At 46.8% G+C, this 20879-nt stretch overlaps 1 protein-coding gene across 2 annotated transcripts in view; it reads left to right on the top strand.

The window, feature by feature from the left end:
* LOC138683427 (CDC42 small effector protein 2-like) overlaps nt 1-20879 on the top strand; it is a 109869-nt gene that overhangs the window by 47341 nt on the left and 41649 nt on the right. For both annotated transcript variants that reach the window (XM_069775163.1, XM_069775164.1), the window contains exon 2: nt 3504-3810. In XM_069775163.1, coding sequence (XP_069631264.1) covers nt 3757-3810 — 54 coding nt within the window. In that variant the 5' untranslated portion in view covers nt 3504-3756. The remainder of the gene's footprint in view (nt 1-3503; nt 3811-20879) is intronic.

Here is a 20879-nt window from a genome sequence, read left to right as displayed (position 1 = left end):
TTGTCATTTTCCATTAAGATAGTGAAAGTTAGGAATAGATCAAACATAGATGGCTGCTGGAAAATTGGATGCCAGTTCTTGATGCTGGTTCGCCTAACAGGAGTTAGAGAATTTCAGCCTCACTTGAATTTCTGGTATATGCCATTTTCGCTACTCACTGTAGAATCATAGAATATGTCAAGTTGGAAGGGACACATAAGGATCATCAAGTCCAACTCCCTGCTCCTCCCAGGACTACCTAAAATGAAATCATATGACTAAGCGTTGTCCAGATGCTCCTTGAACTCTGACAGGCTTGGTGCTGTGACCACTTCCCTGGGGAGCCTCTTCCAGTGACCGACCACCCTCTCAGTGAAGAACCTTTTCCTAATGTCCAATCTGAACTTCCCCTGAGGCAACTTCATACCATTTCCTCATGTCCTATCACTGGTCACCAGAGAGGAGATCAACACCTCCCCCTCCGCTGCCCCTCTTGAGGAAGTTGTAGACTGCAATGATGTCACCTCTCAGCCTTCTCTTCTTGAAGCTGAACAAACCAAATTACCTCAACCACTCAGTCTTTCCCTTGAGACCTATCACCATCTTGGTCACTCTCCTCTGGACACACTCTAATGGTTTGATGTCCTTCTTATATTGAGGTGCCCAAAACTGCACACAGTACTCGAGGTGGGGCCGCACCAGTGCAGTGTAGAGTAGGACAATCACCTTCCTTGACCGGCTAGCTATGCTGTGCTTGATGCACCCCAGGACACGGTTGGCCCTTTTGGCTGCCAGGGCACACTGTTGACTCATATTCAACTTGCCATCAACCCAAATCCCCAGATCTCTTTCTGTGGGGCTGCTCTCCAGCCTCTCATCCTCCAATTTGTACATATAACTAGGATTACCTCATCCCAGGTGCAGAATCTAGCACTTGCTCTTGTTAAATTTCATATGGTTGGTGATTGCCCAGCTCTCTAGTCTATCTAGATCTCTCTGTAAGGCCTCTCTACCCTCAAGGGAGTCCACAGCTCGTCCTAGTTTAACATCGTCGGCAAACTTAATGTACATTCGATTCCTGCATCCAGATAATTTATAAAACCATTAAAGAGCACTGGCCCTAAAACTGAGCCCTGGGGAACCCCACTGGTGACTGGCTGCCAGCCTGATGTAACCCCATTTACTACAACTCTTTGAGCCCAACCTGTCAGCCAATTGTTCACCCAATGTATTATGGACTTGTCTAGCTGTATGCTGGACATCTTGTCCAGAAGGATACTGTGAGAGACAGTATCAAAAGCTTTGCTAAAATAAAAAAAACCCACATCTACTGGCTTCCCTTGGTCAACTAGATGGGTGATCTTGTCATAAAAGGAAATTAAGTTAGTTGAACAGGACTTTCCCCTCGTGAACCTGTGCTGGCTATGACCATTGACTGCATTGTCTCTCAAGTGTTTTTCAGTAACTCCCAGAATGACCTTCTCCATAATTTTACCAGGCACTGAAGTGAGACTGACAGGCCTGTAATTACCAGGGTCTTCCTTCTTACCCTTCTTGAAAATTGGGACATTTGCCAGCTTCCAGTCAACTGGGACCTCTCTAGACTCCCAAGACCATTGAAAAATAATGGAGAGAGATCCCACCATAGCATCAGCCAGCTCTTTCAGTACCCTGGGATGAATCCCATTGGGCCTCATAAGCTTGTGCGCATTCAGCTGGAGCAGCAAGTCCTGAACAAGTTCAGAGTCGGCTGGGAGTTTATCATCCCCCCAGTCACAGTCTTCCAACACAGGGCTCTGGGAGTCCCAGGGCCCATCGTCGGTGTTAAAGACAGAGGCGAAGAAGATATTAAATGTCTCTGCTTTGTCTATGTCCCCATTTGTGAGGTGACTGACCTCATCAAGTAGCAGACTGTTGTGGTTTAACCCCAGCCAGCAAGTAAGCACCACGCAGCCACTCTATCACTCCGTCTCCTCAACTGGACAGGCGAAAGAAAATATAACAAAAGGCTTGTGGGTCAACATAAGGACAGGGAGAGATCACTCAACCAATTACCGTTACGGGCAAAAAAGACTCGAATTGGGGAGAATTAACTTAATTTATTGCCAATGAAACCAGAGTAGGGTAATGAGAAATAAAACCAAATCTTAAAACACCTTCCCCCCACCCCTCCCTTCTTCCCGGGCACAGCTTCACTCCTGGATTCTCTACTTACCCTCCCCCAGTGGTGCAAGGGGACAAGGAATGGGGTTTACGGTCAGTTCATCACACGTTATCTCTGCTGCTTCATCCTCTTCAGGAGCAAGACTCCTCATGCTCTTCCCCCGCTCCAAGTGTGGGATCCCTCCCACAGGAGACAGTTCTCCATGAAATTCTCCAACGTGCGTCCTTCCCATGGGCTGCAGTTCTTCATGAACTGCTCCAGCATGGGTCCCTTCCATGGTGTGCAGTCCTTCAGGAGCACACTGCTCCAGCGTGGGCCCCCACGGGGTCACAAGTCCTGCCAGAAAACGTGCTCCAATGTGGGCTCCTCTCTCCATGGATCTGCAGGTCCTGCCAGGAGCCTGCTCCAGCACAGGCTTCCCATGGGGTCACAGCCTCCTTTGGGGGCATCCACCTGCTCCGGCATGGGGTCCTCCATGGGCTGCAGGTGGATATCTGCTCCACCGTGGACCTCCATGGGCTTCAGGGGGACAGCCTGCCTCACCATGGTCTTCACCACGGGCTGCAGGGGAATCTCTGCTCTGGCGCCTGGAGCATCTCCTCCCCCTCCTTCTTCACTGACCTTGGTGTCTGCAGGGTTGTTTCCCTTACATGTTCTCACTCCTCTCTCCGGCGGCAGTTTCTGTGCCCGCTGCAACTTTTTTTCCCTTCTTAAATATGTTATCACAGAGGTGCTACCACTGTCGCTGATTGGCTCGGCCTTGGCCAGCGGCAGGTCCATCTTAGAGCTGGCTGGCATTGGCTCTGTCAGACATAGGGGAAGCTTCTAGCAGCTTCTCACAGAAGCCACCCCTGTAACCCCCCTGCTACCAAAACCTTGCCATGCAAACTGAATACACAGACCAGTGTTATCCCTGATCCTCCTTTTGCTGTTAACATATTTTAAAAAGCCCTTTTTGTTGTCCTTCACAGTACTAGCCAGCTTGAACTCTAATAGAGCTTTGGCTGCATGAATTTCCTCCCTACAATGGCAAATGGCATCTCTGTAGTCCTCCTGTGTTGCCTGTCCTTGCTTCCAATGTCCATAAACTTTCCTTTTCTGCCAAAGTTCTAGAAGGTCCCTGCTCAGCCAAGCTGGCCTTCTGCCCTGCTTGCTTGACTTCTGACACTTTGGAATTGCCTGCTCCTGTGCTTTTAAGAGATGGCTATTAAAAAGAAATAAGCGTGTGACTTGTTTGCTAGTGTCTTTCTACTGTGTAATTCAAGATGTCATCAAGAAATCACTAGCGTGTGTGGCTGGCTGTGAGTGTGCGATTCTGTATCTTCTTTCTTTCTGATGTAATTTACTTCTTTCTTTTCAGGTTCACATAACGCTAGGAATCAAAGAAGCATATGTAACACTTGTGTGGTGCTGGGACCAGTCTTCTGAAAGAAGACTCCAAAATAATCAACCTGTTTATCCTGAGACTGACTTTTCTTTGGGAAAAAGCTCAACAGAGAAACTTTTCACATTGGAACCATTATAATTCAATCTAAAGAAGTTGCTACTTGGAGACACTTTTGCAGAGATTGAATCCTGCTTTTCATCTGTGTTTGCACTTCAGACTGTAAGCAATGAGTGAGTTCTGGTTGTGTTTCAACTGCTGTATTGCAGAACAGCCTCAGCCTGTAAGTATGAGTATTGGAACTGTTTTGTGTATAATTCAATACATTGTTCAATTTTTGTTTGTTTGTTTGTTTTAGCTTCTTATATTAGTGCTGTTGGACTAAGCCCAGTGAGAATTAAGGAATTAACTACCATCTTGGTTTAGCTGTGAAAGAGAAGAGTCTGATCTAGACTGTCAGAGACTTAATCTTAAATCTGTCTGAAGTCTTTGAAAAGTCTTTATATGTTTGAACTGTAGAGAGGGAGGAAGGAGAAGGGGAGGGTGAGAGTGAGGAGGACCTAAACTGTTGCTCTAACATCTGCCAAAAAGCAGGTGGAAATCTGGAAATGTCATGACATCTGATATTGTTTATGGCTTATTTTCCTGTGTGGCTGGACAATAGTGAAGGAAGGAAATATTGCTGTTAAGAAATATAGGGTAAAATCCATTCCTCCTCTGCCTTTCTAAGCATTCATTTAAATGAAGTCAGAAAGAGGGTGGGCAAGAGGGAGAGCGAGAGAGCAAGGAGGCAGGTGGGTGAGAGAGCAGGGGCAGGGAAGAGGGAAGGAGCACAAGCCAGGGAGAGTGGGCAAGAGTGAGCGAGAGGGAGTGGGAGGGGAGCAGGTGAGCGGGGGAGGGAGCGTGAGAGAGGGGGCTGAGAGTGTGCAGGTGAGGGAAGCATAAGGGGGCGAGAGAGGGAGGGAGAGAGACTGAGGGAGGGTGAGTGCAAGTGCAAACAAGGGGGGAACAGGAGCATGGGGGAGAGCGTGAGTGCATGTGCGGGCGAGCAAGCAAGGGCACGAGAGAGCAAGAGCAAGTGGAAGTGAGAGCAGGAGAGCACGGGTGAGTGCTTGAGAGTGAGCGAGAGGGAGAATGAGCATGGGGAGGGAGAGGGTGTGGTCGCATGAGAGTGTGGGGCGAGCGAGAGGGCGGGGTGAGCGAGAGGGGCAAGAGAGCAACAGTGAGTGGGGCAGTGGGAGAGCGAGTGGGGGAGGGTGAGAGGGCGCAAGTGAGCGGGGGCGAGGGTGAGCAAGGGAAAGGGAGAGTGGGAGGGTGAGGGCAAGCAAGAGAGTGAGGGAGAGGGAGGGTGAGAGGGCAGGCGAGAGGGGGACGGTGAACGAGAAAGGGGGCAAGGGGTTAAGCAGGAGCAAGTGGGCGAGGAGGTGAGTAGGATCAAGGAGGCAGGCGAGGGGGCAAGTGGGCAAGGAGGTGAGTGGGAGCAAGGAGGCAGGCGAGGGGGTGAGCTGACTGGGGGTGAGCTGACTGGGGGTGAGGAGCCAAGCGAGACTAAGGAGGTGAGTGCGAGGAGGAGATGGACTGGGGGAGGAGGTGAGTGCAGGCAAGGGAGTGAGGAGGTGAGCATGGGGTGGCAAGCGCTAGGTGATAAGCGCCAGGAGATGAATGCAAGCATGAGACTTGAGGAGATGAACGCGAGGATACAAGTGTGAGCAAGTGTGAGGACACTAGCAACAGGGAGGGGATGAGCACAATTGAGAAAGGGAGGAGATGAGAGAGAGGAGATGAATGCACAAGGGAGAGGAACAAGATGAGCACAAGGATACGAGCATGGGGGGGAGAGAGAGAGAGGAGACAAACATGAGAAGGCAAGCTGGAACAAGAGAAGGAGATGAGTACGTAGTGGAGGGGGGAGACTATCGAGAATGAGAGCAAGGCAGCTCAAGCGAGAGACCAGGAGGCAGCGGGGAAGAGAGGGAGGAAAAGAGCACAGGCAAAAGAGGAAGAGAGGGAACATGAGACGGCAAGAGCGAGTGAGACAGCAGTTGTGAGAAAGAATGAGTGCAAGACCGTGAGAGCGAGTGAGTGCGAGTCAGTGAGGGCAAGTGTGAGACTGAGTGAGATGGTGTGATGGGTTGACCCTGGCTGGACGCCAGGTGCCCACCAAAGCCGTTCTATCACTCCCCCATCCTCAGCTGGACAGGGGAGAGAAAAATATAACAAAAAACTTGCGGGTCGAGATAAGGACAGGAGAGATCATTCACTAATTACCATCACGGGCGAAACAGACTCAGCTTAGGGAAAATTAACTCAATTTATTACAAATCAGCCAGAGTAAGGTAAATGAGAAATAAAACGAAATCTCAGAACACCTTCCCTCCACCCCTCCCTTCTTCCCGGGCACAACTTCACTCCCGGATTTCTCCACCAAGCCCCCCCAGCGGCACAAGGGGGACAGGGATGGGGTTTACGGTCATCACACGTTATTTTCTGCCGCTTCACCTCCTCAGGGCGAGGGCTCATCACACTCTTCCCCTGCTCCAGCGTGGGGTCCCACCCACGGGAGACAGTCCTCCACGAACTTTCTCCAACGTGGGCCATTCCCACGGGCTGCAGTTCTTCACGAACTGCTCCAGCATGGGTCCTTTCCACGGTGTGCAGTCCTTCAGGAGCACACTGCTCCAGCGTGGGTCCCCCACGGGGTCACAAGTCCTGCCAGAAAACCTGCTCCGTGGGCTCCTCTCTCCACAGATCCGCAGGTCCTGCCAGGAACCTGCTCCAGCGCAGGGTTCCCACGGGGTCACAGCCTCCTTCGGGAACCCACCTGCTCCGGCGTGGGGTCCTCCATGGGCTGCAGGTGGATATCTGCCCCACCGTGGACCTCCCTGGACTGCAGGGGGACAGCCTGCCTCACCAGGGTCTTCACCACGGGCTGCAGGGGAATCTTCGCTCCGGCGCCTGGAGCATCTCCTCCCCCTCTTTCTTCACTGACCTTGGTGTCCGCAGGCTTGTTTCTCTTACATGTTCTCACTCCTCGCTCCGGTGGCTATTTTCTCCCCGTCCCAAGTTTTTTTCCTTCTTAAAAATGTTATCACAGAGGCGTTACCACTATCACTGATTGGCTCGGCCTTGGCCGGCGGCGGGTCCGTCTTAGAGCCGGCTGGTATGGGCTCGCTCTCTCTCAAACACAGGGGAAGCTTCCAGCAGCTTCTTACAGGAGCCACCCCTGTAACCCCCCCTGCTACCAAAACCTTGCCACATATAACCAATACAGATGGCAAATGCAAGACAGTGAGAGAGGGTGAGACAGTGAGCAAGCATGAGACAGAGAGTGTGAGACAGCATGCAAGAGGAGCTGAGCACAAGTGAGAGACTGAGCACGTGTGTCACTGTTGGAGTGAGCTGGAGCGAGCATGAATGGTCAAAACAGTGAGATGAGCGCACGCTTGAGTGAGCATGAGATCGAGAGAAAGATGGTGATCACTAGATGGAGCAAGAGCGAGGCAGCAAGAGAGTGACACAGTCACAAGCATGAGACAGTGGGACTGCAAGCAAGTGCAAGCAGGTGAGAAAATGAGCACAAGGTGTCAGCACGCATGAGAACAAGCGCAAGATGATGGGAGTGGGCACGAGATGGCAGGTGACACACTGAGTGAGCACGAGACAGAGTGAGCAAGGTAGCGAGAATGAGGGAGACAGTGAGATGGCATGAGTGAGCCAGAGAAAGCTAGATATTGAGGGAGAGAGCGAGTACCACAGATTGAGCCAGAACTAGAAAGAAAGAGACTGAACAACTGAGAGACTGTGGGGGAGAGAGAGAAAGAGCGAGAAAGAGGGAGACAAGGGAGTGAGACAAAATTCAGAGATGGAGACAGCAAGAGAGTGGGAGTGTTAGGGACACAGAGCGAGAGAAGGAAACAGCAAGCAAAGGTACAACAGATAGTGAGAGAGAAGGAAAACTCAGAGGCAGAGAAGAAGATTAAGATGTTAATTGATCTAGTGGTTCAAGCAGAATACCTGAAGGTTATGGGGTTTACTGCAGGCTATAACACTTAGGTGTTTTCTAAATAGCAAATATGTACAAACTGTAGTCCCTGGTTTCTCTAATTTGTCAAGTATGTGTTTTGGATAGTGGGTTGTTGGTGTTTTGCATGTGAGGTTTTGGGGAGGGTGTTGATTTTTTGGTTTGGATTTTTTTTGTGAAGGGAAGAATCTGCTTCATTGTTGCAAAAACTGATCAACTTCTGGAATATTTTACTTAGATTAATGCTTGCCCAGGATGACGTTAACTGCTTTGACATCCTCTGAGGAAGGGCACTACAGTATACTGTAAAATACAGAGCTCTTGGACATTGATAAGTAGGTCTTCACAGGGCATGTGTATAAGCACTGTGACTTTTTATTGAATGTAGTGCAGCTTAAATGTTTTGGCAAACACTTATTCTAGATAGATTTTAAATATGAAAACTATCTTATTTTTAAAAATTGACATCAAGCAAGTAGTTTAGATATGGAAAAGCTGATTAGACTTAAGAGATGTATTAAAATACAAGAGGAATTTCTGAAGTGCATAATACTTAAGTGAAATTACTGCAGTGTAAAAATCTGCAGCAACGTATTACAAATATGAGGGCCTCTTGATTATCCTTTGAAGACAGTAAAATTGGTCTCCTTGTATGCTGCTTGCATCATGCTTCATTTCACCAAAATGATCTTCTGCAGTATTTAGATCACTCTCTCGCTCTCTCTTGCACACTCTCTCCCTTTGAACTTTACACTGGTTTAAATATTTTTCTATTTAGTTTGTTTGATGTAAGCCCTTCTGTTCACACTATCTGAAACATATTATTTTAAATGATAGGAAAAGTGATCAAGTACTTAGGATATCTTAAATTACATAATAACTTATTGTTGTGGGTTAACCCTGGTAGGCAGCTAAGCACCACACAGCTGATCACTCGCTCCCCCCACAGTGGGACGGGGAAGAGAATTGGAAGGGTAAAAATGCAAAAATTTGTGGGTTGAGATAAAGACAGTTTAATGGTGAAGCAAAAGCTGCATGCACAAAGCAAATTGAAGGAATTCATTCACTACTTCCCATTGACAGGCATATGGTTAGCTATTTCCAAGAAAGCAGGGCTTCATCACATGTAATGGTTACTTAGGAAGACAAATGCCATAATTCTGAACTTCCCCCCTTCCTCCTCCTTCCCCCAGCTTTTTATTGCTGAGCATGATGTCATATGGTATGGAATATCCCTTTGGTCAGTTGGGGTCAGCTATCCCCCCTCACAACTTCTTGTGCACCCCTGGCCTACTGTCACCACCCGGGCTGGACAGACCAGGGAGTAGTGTTGAATTTGGAATTCCCTCAGGCTAAATTAAGGTGAAACAACACCAAATGACCAATTAAACATTTGATTCATAGCAGAAGCAAACTGAACTTGGGAGGCATTGTTGTCCCAAAAGTGGGGTCGTTTACCCGGTGTGCGAAACGCCAATATACACACAGAGCAGAGGTATTTTATTCCAATTCATGTTTGCGCAAAGATGGGGGCTAGGTGGTAATCCACATAGCTAGCACTAGCACACCTCATGCCTAAACGGGCAAGCAATTTATACAGTTCAGTTATACATATTCAATTTCCAAAGTTCTTCCCCAAAACTATTACTGGTAGTCGCTTATCTAGTACAGTTTCTATTGGGTTAGTTTCCCCGCTTCGAATTAAAGGTACAGTGTTCTTTTATTCTACAGCGCATGCTCAAGGAGAGTGGGGGGGTAAGTCTTTTGGTCTTGAATTGAGTCGGTGGCCGTGATCTCCCCCTGCCGCCTTTACCTTTCCTCCAGTTATCAAAGATTTTTTTGCTGACTTCATGGCTATTAGCAATTTTTCAACTTTTAGGCGCCTCCTGGGGTAGGATGTTCCCTTCTTATCAGTCTTTTAGTTCTTCTTCAGGGGCACAGTCGTTAGCACGGCATGCCTTGTGTATACAAAGGGTATCTTATTTCACAAGACCTTTGTGGTCTTCTTAAGTACATCACTCCTTAAGTACATCAGCATAACAGTAGGTGGTGAGGTTTCTCACAACAGGACTTGGCATGGAACTACCTCAGTAACCCGTGTAACCCATGGTAACCATATACATCAATTCAGGGAATAAGGAGATCCCTCCCGTTGAGTCACAAGGTTCAGAGCAGACCCCCTTGCTTTTCTAGACTCCCTCTCAGAGAGGAGCCTAGGGGTGGCTGGATCTACTCCTAGTCCCAGACTTGGTCAACGGTTTTATGTCTTAAAGGGATGAGGTGTAGGCGTTATGGAAAAGGAAAGAGAAAGAGAGAGAGCAAGACAGAGAGAGAAAAAGGAAGAGAGAAAGATTTCACCGGTCCTGGGTCCAGCCTTGGTCCAGTCAGTCTAAAGGTCCAGTTCCGGTGGGTGCGCGTGTGTGGGGCTTCAGTTTGTGTCCTTTTATCTCCTTTTAGCATCCTTGCCCCTCCTTTGGGCGGGCACTTGAACTTATTAGGCCAATTAGGTGTAACCTTCAGGCGGTGGGCTTGGGGGTTGTTTGGGGAGTAACTTCCCCTTCCCTGCAGACATGGCGGTTGTTTGATCTTTATATCAGAACAGGGAGCTATGCACCCTCCTGCATGCCCTTCCCCTCCTGTTGCTGATGACTGTGCTGATGGGCTTTTCACCTGTGGTTCCTTGCTGTGCAGGGTGTGTTGTTATGCAGAGTTCTTTAAGCAGAACTTGCCCCACCACAATGTTTGAGACATTAACTCTAACAGTCTCTCACATCTGCTCATTGGTGGGGTGGGGTGAGAAGCAGAAAAGGCCTTGACTCTGTGTAAGCACTGTTCAGCAACAGCTAAAACATCTCTGTATTATCAGCACTTTTTCAGCACAAATCCAAACCATAGCACCATACAAGCTACTATGAAGAAAATTAACTCTATCCCAGCCAAAGCCAGTACACTTATGTTCTGGAATTGGTCAGGTCATATTATTTCTCAGTGAAAAAGAAAGAAAAATTATGAAAGGAATGAGAAGATTTTCTTTGGGTTTGGTGTCCTTGGTTTTTTTTATGTAATCAGACAGATAAAACTTTTCCTTTGAAGTTTACTGTGAAATACAACCTTAAAATCTTTTACCATATATTATTTTGTTGCTTCATAAAATGTACGTCAAATGATTACATTTTACAAGGAAAAGCCTTTTAAAATAAGTAAAACTTCCAGTTGCCAGGGCTACAAACTCAGTCTGCATTCAGAGAGTTCAAGCAGGGTCTATTTCCCACATTGGCACAGTATGTTTTCTGCTATTAATCCCTTTGCTTCAGCTCATTGGAATTTAGTAAATAATTTGGTCATAGAATCATAGAATATTTTGGGTTGGAAGGGACCTTTAAAGGTCATTTATTCCAACCCCCCTGCAATGAGCAGGGACATCTTCAACTAGATCAGGTTGCTCAGAGCCCTGTTCAGCCTGATCTTGAATGTTTCCAGGGATGGGGTTGTCAGGGCCAGCCCGACTGGCACCTTAGAGTCTATGGGCCATCCCTATAAAATGTCTGTTGAGTTCATTTAGTCCATGACTTTGGGCTCCATCTGTCATAACAGTCTTTCTGGGCAGGAGGGATGGTGCGAAGCCCGATACTGCTCTGCCGACTGTATTCCAGTAAGAATAACCACCATCATTTTGGGGAAATTCCTGGATGGTTATGAAATAACAAAGTTTACAGATACCTTTAGGGGACCAGGACAGATAAAAGTTACTGAAATATAAAAGGAAAAGGATCAAAGACAGGGAATGCTCCTTATAAGTATGCTGTGGGCTGCAGATAGCAGTTATCTGGAAGGATGAAACTTTTTTGGACAGGGGTGGGTGGGGGTGTACATTCAGCAAGGCAGTGAAGAGAGGGATATGGAGTGAACACCAGAGAGATAGAAAGATGTGAAAAGGAGCACCACAGCCTTCTCATTTTCAAAATAGTTTCTAATGCGTTATTTTCAAAAATTTTAAGTGAAAGAGGCTCTGGGAAGCTCTCTATAGGGCAACTATAAAGCAATAGTCTGTCTTTTACTAATTCCATATTAGACAATTAAGATTCTTCCCATTAAATTGAGACATTTCACATTGATTCATTTCTTCTTGTCCTAAATTATTTTGATATGGTATGCAGCTGTCCTTACTGTAAAATTCTGAAGCTATCAAGAACATGTAGACCTAAATGACTTGGACAGCAGTTGTAGAAGGCTACACTATAGCCTGTGTCCATGAATCTTTGGGTACTTTATACCCAGAACATTGGGGAATTTCAGTGTGTCCTGGTATCGGCTGGGATAGAGTTAATTTTCCTTCTAGTAGCTGGTATAGTGTTATGTTTTGGATTTAGTATAAGAATGTTGATAACACACTGATGTTTTCAGTTGTTGCTAAGTAATGTTTAGACTAAGTCAAGGATTTTTCAGCTTCTCATGCCCAGCCAACAAGAAGGCTGGAGGGGCACTGGAAGTTGGGACAGGACACAGCCAGGACACCTGACCCAAACTGGCCAAAGGGGTATTCCATAGCATGTGATGTCATGCCCAGTTGTATTGGGTCTGGCTGAGATGGAGTTAATTCTCCCCATAGCAGCCCTCATAGTGCTGTGCTCTGCATTGGTAGCTAGAAAGGTGTTGATAACACACCAGTGTTTTGGCTACTGCTGAGCAGTGCTGGCACAGCATCAAGGCTGTCTCTCCAACATTTTTGCCCCCCTCAACGGCAGGCTGGGGCAGGGCAAGATCTTGGGAGGGGACATAGCCAGGACAGCTGACCTAAACTAACCAAACAGATATTCCATAGCATATGACATCAGCTCAGATATAAAAGCTAAGTAAAGGGAGATGGAAGGGGGGCATTTTGTCTTCCGGAGCAACCACTACATGTATTGAAGCCCTGCTTCCCTGGAAGTGGCCAGACATCACCTGCTGATGGGAAGTAGAGAATAACATCATTTGTTTTCCTTTGCTTTCACGCGTGACCTTTGCTTTCGCTTTATTAAACTGTCCTTATCTTGACCCACAAGCCTTTTGTTATATTTTCTCCCCCCTGTCCAGCTGAGGAGGGGGAGTGATAGAATGGCTTTGGTGGGCACCTGGCGCCCAGCCAGGGTCAACCTACCACACACCAGTATATAAATTGGGGAGAGTTGTCCTGGGGGGGGATCGCTGCTCGGGAACTAACTGGGCATTGGTTGGCAAGTGGTGAGCAATTGCATTGTGCATCACTTGTTTTGTATATTCCAATCCTTTTATTATTATTAGTGTCATTTTATTATTGTTATTATTATAATTATCAGTTTCTTCCTTTCTGTTCTATTAAACTGTTCTTATCTCAACCCATGAGTTTTACTTTTTTTTTTTCTAATTCTCTCCCCCATCCCACTGGGTAGGGAGGAAGTGAGTGAGCGGCTGCGTGGTGCTTAGTTGCTGGCTGGGGTTAAACCACGACATAGTGAAACAGAGAAGTGTTTGGAGATGGAGGTGAGGCACGGAGACCATGCAGGAAATCTGGGAAGAGTCAGATGCATATTCTGTGCCTTGATTGTGGAAGCATGCTTTTGAATGGTATAGTCTGATGACACTGTGGTACAGGGTTCTCTTAAAATCATCTGATAAGATCAGAATTTGGCAGTTGTCATACTGATGAACCATCTATTCAAAACCAACTTTTTTTATTGGCACAGCTGCGAGAGTCCACTGGAGACCCATCTGTTGGTAAAAAGGTATCTGACATTCACGCTATAAAACATGGAGTGGCATGTGTTTTTTATTTTAGCTTAGTTTTATTTTTTAAATTTAGGAACAATAGATGTTTTCCTATCAGTGATTATGATTGAGTTCCATGTCCATATCTCTAGTTGATGGCCAAAATGGAGTTGTCTGCCTATCTTTTTTAGGTTTTATATGGTTCCATTTTCTGAAAAGCACAAGGAAAAATATTTACTATAAATAATCTACATATTATTATGCACCCAGTTTGCAAATTCCGAGTCTGCAATGCTTTAAAAAACTGTTTTTGTTCTGTTTTGTTTATTGCTTTTTCTCCATTCTCTGATTTATTTTTTTAACTGTTTGTGATTGTAAATCTGTAGCAAATAGATGATGTTGACTGTGTTGTCTTTTTGATAGAAGCTAACTACATTCATGGAACTGGGAAGCAGTTATCTTGAAGTTACCATTAATGCAAGAACCTGTAGGAGTTTGTGATGTCTGTGGTGTTTCGTGTTCCAATGCCAAGCTTCATTTTTTTTGCTGACTACTCAAGAACCATCTTTTCCTATTCCATCTTTCTTAAGAAGCTCTTCAATATAGGTTTATTCTGGCAAGTCCAGTAGATGTGACATACTAGGAAATCCACTAAATTTCCTGCATTTCTCCAATGGATCCAATGTCAGAATTACCAGTATTAGATTGAGAGAATGGTGTCCAAAAAAAGTATGCAAATAGGAGACATTTACACGATATAAATTCTGCCATCAGAGTAATCAGTTAATGATAGATTAGTTATATCCATTGAGTTCATAATTTGTTAAAACTTGTTACTAAACCATGGAAAGACATGAAACTTGTGGAATAGGAAATGAATTTAGCTCATTAGCTGGACTAAACTGATAGTTGAGGTTTCTTTTTCAGTGGTGTTGAAGTTTTGTTGAAGACAGACTATTGCTGTTGAAATTGAATCAATTTCTGTTGCTGGAGTGGGGGAGAACCTATTTGTATTCCACAGCCTCATTAATTGCATGCTGTGTGGGGAAAAATGTTGGTCAGTAATAGCTTAATGACTGCTGTATAACATGGTATGGAATCATGACTGAGTACTTATTTCCTTTGCACTTTGCTTTCTTTTTATGTCCAAGTTGAAAATTTAACTTTGAACTAATGGAGGAAATTCAGGCCCTCCAAAGAAATAGGGAAAGCAAGTCTAGTCTGAGAATGCATCTTCCCAGACATGTTAGATTAGTGTGTTTGCTCTAAGGATAATGAAATAACTATATTCACATAGAGAGTTGTCATGATACTCTGTCATGACTACTTAAGATACTTCCCTGGAAAATCAGTGTACTTGCTCCTTTTTTGCACTTTTATTTAGTTTATCATATAGCATCCTACACAAATATAGCACAACATTTTCATTGCTTCATTCTCCTGTTGTGGATGGAGTGATGCACTTCACTCGGAAAAGAGAAGTAGCAATATGTTTATTGATATAAAACAGCAATTTAACAAAGTTTGATACTAAATGTGACAGTGGCTTAACAAGATTTGATGGCAAGGTTCACTTGGTATTTACTGCATAGAGGACAGGGTCAGACAAAACTGTCAGGGAGACACTCCCCTTGAGTCACGAGGTTCAAAATGGAACCCCTTGTGTTTTAAACTCCTCAGAGAGGAGTCTAGGTGCAGCTGGATCCAGACTTAGTCCCAGACTTGGTCAACGGTTTATGTCTAAAGGATTCTATATGTGCAATCAGTCCTTGATATCACTGTCGTGGTTTAACCCCAGCCAGCAACTAAGCACCACGCAGCCGCTCACTCACTCCCCCCCCATCCAGTGGGATGGGGGAGAAAATCGGGAAAAGAAGTAAAACTCCTGGGTTGAGATAAGAACGATTTAATAGAACAGAAAAGAAGAAACTAATAATGATAATGAAAACACTAATACAATGACAACAGTAGTAATAAAAGGATTGGAATGTACAAATGATGCGCAGGGCAATTGCTCACCACCTGCCGACCGACACCCAGCTAGTCCCTGAGCGGTGATTCCCTGCCCCCACTTCCCAGTTCCTAAACTAGATGGGACGTCACATGGTATAGAATACACTGTTGGCCAGTTTGGGTCAGCTGCCCTGGCTGTGTCCTGTGCCAGCTTCTTGTGCCCCTCCAGCTTTCTTGCTGGCTGGGCATGAGAAGCTGAAAAATCCTTGACTTTAGTCTAAACATTACTTAGCAACAACTGAAAACATCAGGGTTATCAACATTCTTCACATACTGAACTCAAAACATAGCACTGTACCAGCTACTAGGAAGACAGTTAACTCTATCCCAGCTGAAACCAGGACAGTATCCACCCCTTATTCTATACCATTGACGTCATGCTCAGTTCCCATACCTTTAGTTACATCCTGATCAATCATCATCACCTTTCCATCCCTTTGAGACATATGAACAATGAGATATATATATATATATATATGTATACACACACAGAGATATCATTCCTTTAGTTCATGGGTTATGTTCATAAAATATTTGTTGAGTTCATTTAGTTTCCGACTCTGGGCTCCATCTGTCATACCAGTCTGTCTGGGCAGGAGGGATGGTGCAAAGTCCTCTCAGTCGGTAGAGCAGAATTGGGCTTCAGTGCGGTGTGACGAGCAGGTGACATTGGGCGCAGCAGGAGGATGGTGTGCACCGTTGGATTGTTGCATGCTGGAGTCAGTTCTGGTTCCATCACTACTGCGCTTTGCTCAGTTTTATCACAGTTCTTTCTTGCTTGATCCAAGTGATTCTTACTATAGTACTATGGATATAGCATATAACAATTATAGTAATGATAACATACAGTAGCAGGGTTATATAGCAACTAATATCATACAGTTTAATTCTGGCTATTTTCACCTAAAATCAAATCCCCTTGAGGCACACATCGGACTTCTCCATCCTTCCGCATCACCCACCAAGTGCACCCAGGCCCTTGAGCAAAAGCAATCCCACGAATGGGTTTACCTTTGCCTGAGGCAGGAGTAACCCAGACTGTTTTCCCTAACATATTTTTCATGTGCACTACAGGGACTTTATCCCCTTCTACAGTATGTAAAAATTCTGATTGGGCAGGGCCACTCCGATTGGCAGATCCTCTGGTGTTGACTAACCAGGTGGCTTTTGCTAAATGTGTATCCCAATGTTTGAAAGTTCCACCCCTCATTGCTTTCAATGTAGCTTTTAACAGTCCATTGTATCGCTCAATTTTCCCAGAGGCTGGTGCATGATAGGGGATATGATACACTCACTTAATGCCATGCTCTTTGGCCCAGGTGTCTACGAGGTTGTTTCGGAAATGAGTCCCGTTGTCTGACTCGATTCTTTCTGGGGTGCCATGTCACCACAAGACCTGCTTCTCAAGGCCCGGGATAGTGTTCCGGGCAGTGGCATGGGGTACAGAATATGTTTCCAGCCATCCGGTGGTTGCTTCCACCATTGCCAGCACATAGCGCTTGCCTTGGCGAGTTTGTGGGAGTGTGATATAGTCAATCTGCCAGGCTTCCCCACATTTATATTTCAGCCATTGCCCTCCATACCACAGGGGCTTTAACCGCTTGGCTTGCTTAATTGCAGCACATGTTTCACATTCATGGATAACCTGTGCGATAGTGTCCATGGTCAAGTCCACCCCTTGATCACGAGCCCATCTATATGTTGCATCTCTTCCCTGATGGCCTGAAGTATCATGGGCCCATCGAGCCATAAATAGCTCACCCTTATGTTGCCAGTCCAGGTCCACCTGAGCCACTTCAATCTTGGCAGCCTGATCCACCTGCTGGTTGTTTTGATGTTCTTCAGTGGCCCGACCCTTGGGTATGTGAGCATCTACATGATGTACTTTTACAACCAGATTCTCTAGCCGGGACGCAATATCTTGCCACAGTGCGGCAGCCCAGATGGGTTTACCTCTGCGCTGCCAGTTGCTCTGCTTCCATTGCTGTAGCCACCCCCACAGGGCATTTGCCACCATCCATGAGTCAGTATAGAGATAGAGCACTGGCCACTTTTCTCTTTCAGCAATGTCTAATGCTAGCTGGATGGCTTTCACCTCTGCAATCTGACTCGATTCACCTTCTCCTTCAGCAGTTTCTGCAACTTGTTGTGTAGGACTCCATACAGCAGCCTTCCACCTCCGATGCTTTCCCACAATGCGACAGGATCCGTGAGTGAACAGGGCATATTGCCTCTCATTTTCTGACAGTTTATTATACAGCGGGGCTTCTTCAGCACATGCCACCTCCTCCTCTGGCGACATTCCAAAATCTTTGCCTTCTGGCCAGTCTGTGATCACTTCCACAATTCCTGGGCGACTGGGGTTTCCTATGCAAGCCCGTTGTGTGATCAGTGCAATCCACTTACTCCATGTGGCATCAGTCGCGTGATGTGTAGAGGAGACCCTCCCTTTGAACATCCAGCCCAGCACTGGCAGTCGGGGTGCTAAGAGGAGCTGTGTCTCAGTACCAACCACTTCTGAGGTTGCTCGAACTCCTTCATATGCTGCCAATATCTCTTTTTCAGTTGGAGTATAGCGAGCCTCGGATCCTCTGTATCCTCAACTCCAAAACCCCAGGGGTCGGCCTCGGGTCTCCCCAGGTGCTTTCTGCCAGAGGCTCCAGGTAGGGCCATTCTCCCCAGCTGCAGTATAGAGCACATTTTTAACATCTTGTCCTGTCCGGACTGGTCCAAGGGCTACGGCATGAACAATCTCCCGTTTAATTTGTTCAAAGGCTTGTTGTTGTTCAGGGCCCCATTTAAAATCATTCTTCTTCAGGGTCACTTGATAGAGAGGGCTTACAATCAGACTGTAATTTGGAATACGCATTCTCCAAAACCCCATGACACCTAAGAAGGCCTGTGTTTCCTTTTTATTAGTCGGTGGGGACATAGCTACTATTTTGTTAATCACATCCATTGGGATCTGACGATGTCCATCTTGCCATTTTATTCCCAAAAACTGGATCTCCTGTGCGGGTCCCTTGACCTTACTTTCTTTTATGGCAAAACCGGCCTTCAGAAGGATTTGGATTATTTTCTTCCCTTTCTCAAAGGCTTCTTCTGCTGTGTTGCCCCATACGATGATGTCATCGATGTATTGCAGGTGTTCTGGAGCTTCACCTTTTTCCAGTGCAGTCTGGATTAGTCCATGGCAAATGGTGGGGCTGTTTCCACCCCTGGGGCAATCGATTCCAAGTGTACTGGACACCCCTCCAAGTAAAGGCAAATTGTGGACGACACTCTGCTGCCAGAGGGATTGAGAAAAATGCATTAGCCATGTCAATTGTGGCATACCGCTTGGCTGCCTTTGACTCTAGTTCGTATTGAAGTTCTAGCATATCCAGAACGGCAGCACTCAGCAGTGGCGTAACTTCATTCAGGCCGCGATAGTCAACTGTTAGTCTCCACTCCCCATTAGACTTCCGCACTGGCCATATGGGACTATTAAAGGGTGAGCGAGTTTTGCTGCTCACTCCTTGGCTCTCCAGTTGGCGAATCAACTTGTGGATGGGAATCAGAGAGTCTCGGTTGGTGCGATATTGCCGCCGGTGCACCGTCGTGGTAGCAATTGGCACTTGTTGTTCTTCAACCTTGAGCAACCCCACAATCGAAGGGTCTTGAGAGAGACCAGGCAGGGTAGACAGCTGTTCAGTGCCCTCCGTCTCCAAGGCAGCTATACCAAAAGCCTATCGATACCCCTTCGGGTCCTTAAAATACCCCCTCCTGAGATAGTCTATGCCAAGGATACACGGAGCCTCTGGACCAGTCACAATGGGGTGTTTCTGCCATTCATTCCCAGTTAGGCTTACTTCAGCTTCCAATACAGTTAACTCTTGGGATCCCCCTGTCACACCAGAAATACAGATGGGTTCTGCCCCTTTATAGCTTGATGGCATTAGAGTGCACTGTGCGCCGGTGTCTACTAGAGCCTTATACTCCTGTGGGTCTGACGTGCCAGGCCATCGAATCCACACAGCCCAATAGACCCAGTTATCCCTTTCCTCCACCTGGCTGGAGGCAGGGCCCCTCTAATTCTGGTCAGAGTATTCAGTATTCACTTCTCATAAAATTGGCTCAGAATTCCCTTCAAGAGGATCAGAAAAAAGATCAGCCTTTCTACTCTGTTTGGAAACTGGAGCAGCATTTTTCCTGGTAGAATCCCCTTTTGTGGTGGTTTTTCCTCGCAGCTCACGTACCCGTGCATTTAGGACTGAGGTAGGTTTTCCGTCCCATTTCCTCATGTCGTCTCCATGATCACATAGGTAAAACCACAGGGCACCTCGCGGTGTGTACCTTCTATATTCTCTCTCTTGGGCAGAGGAACGCTCACTCCTAATAGCTGAGACATTGGTCCTTACACGTGTGGAGTAGGACATATCCTCTTTGATTTGTTGCACATCCTGGGACAGCTTCTCCACAGCCAAAATGCAGGCTTGTAGGGAGGAGGAGAGATTTTCTTCGTATTGATGGAGTTGGAGAGCCACTTCATCCACCGTCGGTGCCTCTTTGTCTTTCCAGGTCATTATTGCCAATGTGTTGGCACAGGATGATGGTGCGCTCCGTACAAACTTCCGCCACATGGGTCGTGTGCATTGGACTTCGTCTGGATCTTTGGGTAATTGTGGGTTGTCCGGGTCATGATGAATCGTCTCTAGCACAGCTAATTCCCTCAGATATTGAATACCTTTTTCCATGGTGGTCCACTTGCTTGATTGACATATAACATCTTCCTTAAAGGGCTACCTTTCCTTCACACTTGACAGGAGTCGCCTCCAGAGGCTGATGGCTTGTGTCCCTCTTCCAATTGCCTTGTCAATGCCACCTTCCCTGGCAAGGGATCCCAACTGCTTGGCTTCCCTACCTTCTAATTCCAAGCTATTAGCCCCATTGTCCCAGCATCGGAGGAGCCAGGTGATAATATGCTCACCTATATGGCGGCCAAAGTCTTTTTGCATATCCCGCAGCTCACTCAAGGATAGGGACCGGGTTATTACCTCTGGTTCTGCCTCTTCCTCCTGTTCCCGTGATGACCCTGGTTCACCTTCATCCTTCGCTAAGCGAACTGATTTTTTTTGTATATTTCTTTTTCTGTATGGGGGCAACCAATACTGGTGCAGGTTGGTCCACTGGTTCAGTTGCAGTATCGCTCGCCGGGTTTTGGATAACCGCAGTGTCTGTCACCGAGGTTTGGGTAGCAGCAGTGCTCGTCGCTGGGGCTGGAGGGACCACAGTGCCCGTTGCCAAGGTTTGGGTAGCTGCTGTGCTCGTTGCCTCGGCTGGAGGGGCTGCAGTGCCTGTTGTTGAGGTTTGGGTAGCTGCTGTGCTCGTTGCCGCGGCTGGAGGGGCTGCAGTGCCTGTTGTTGAGGTTTGGGTAGCCCGAGTTCTCGTCACCAGGGCTGTAGGGGTCATGGTGCCTGTTGCCAAGGTGTGGGTACCTGCAATGCTCGTTGCCAGGGCTGGAGGGGCCGCAGCGCCCGTCGCCGAGGTTTGGGTGGCCGCGGTGCTCATTGTTTTGTTGTTAGGTCCAGAGACTTTCTCTTCCCCTTGAG

Source organism: Haliaeetus albicilla, chromosome W (assembly GCF_947461875.1).
Source record: "Haliaeetus albicilla chromosome W, bHalAlb1.1, whole genome shotgun sequence".
Lineage (NCBI taxonomy): Eukaryota > Metazoa > Chordata > Aves > Accipitriformes > Accipitridae > Haliaeetus > Haliaeetus albicilla.
The sequence above is the reverse complement of the archived record's forward strand: the minus strand, read 5'-3'. Positions and strand labels throughout refer to the sequence as shown.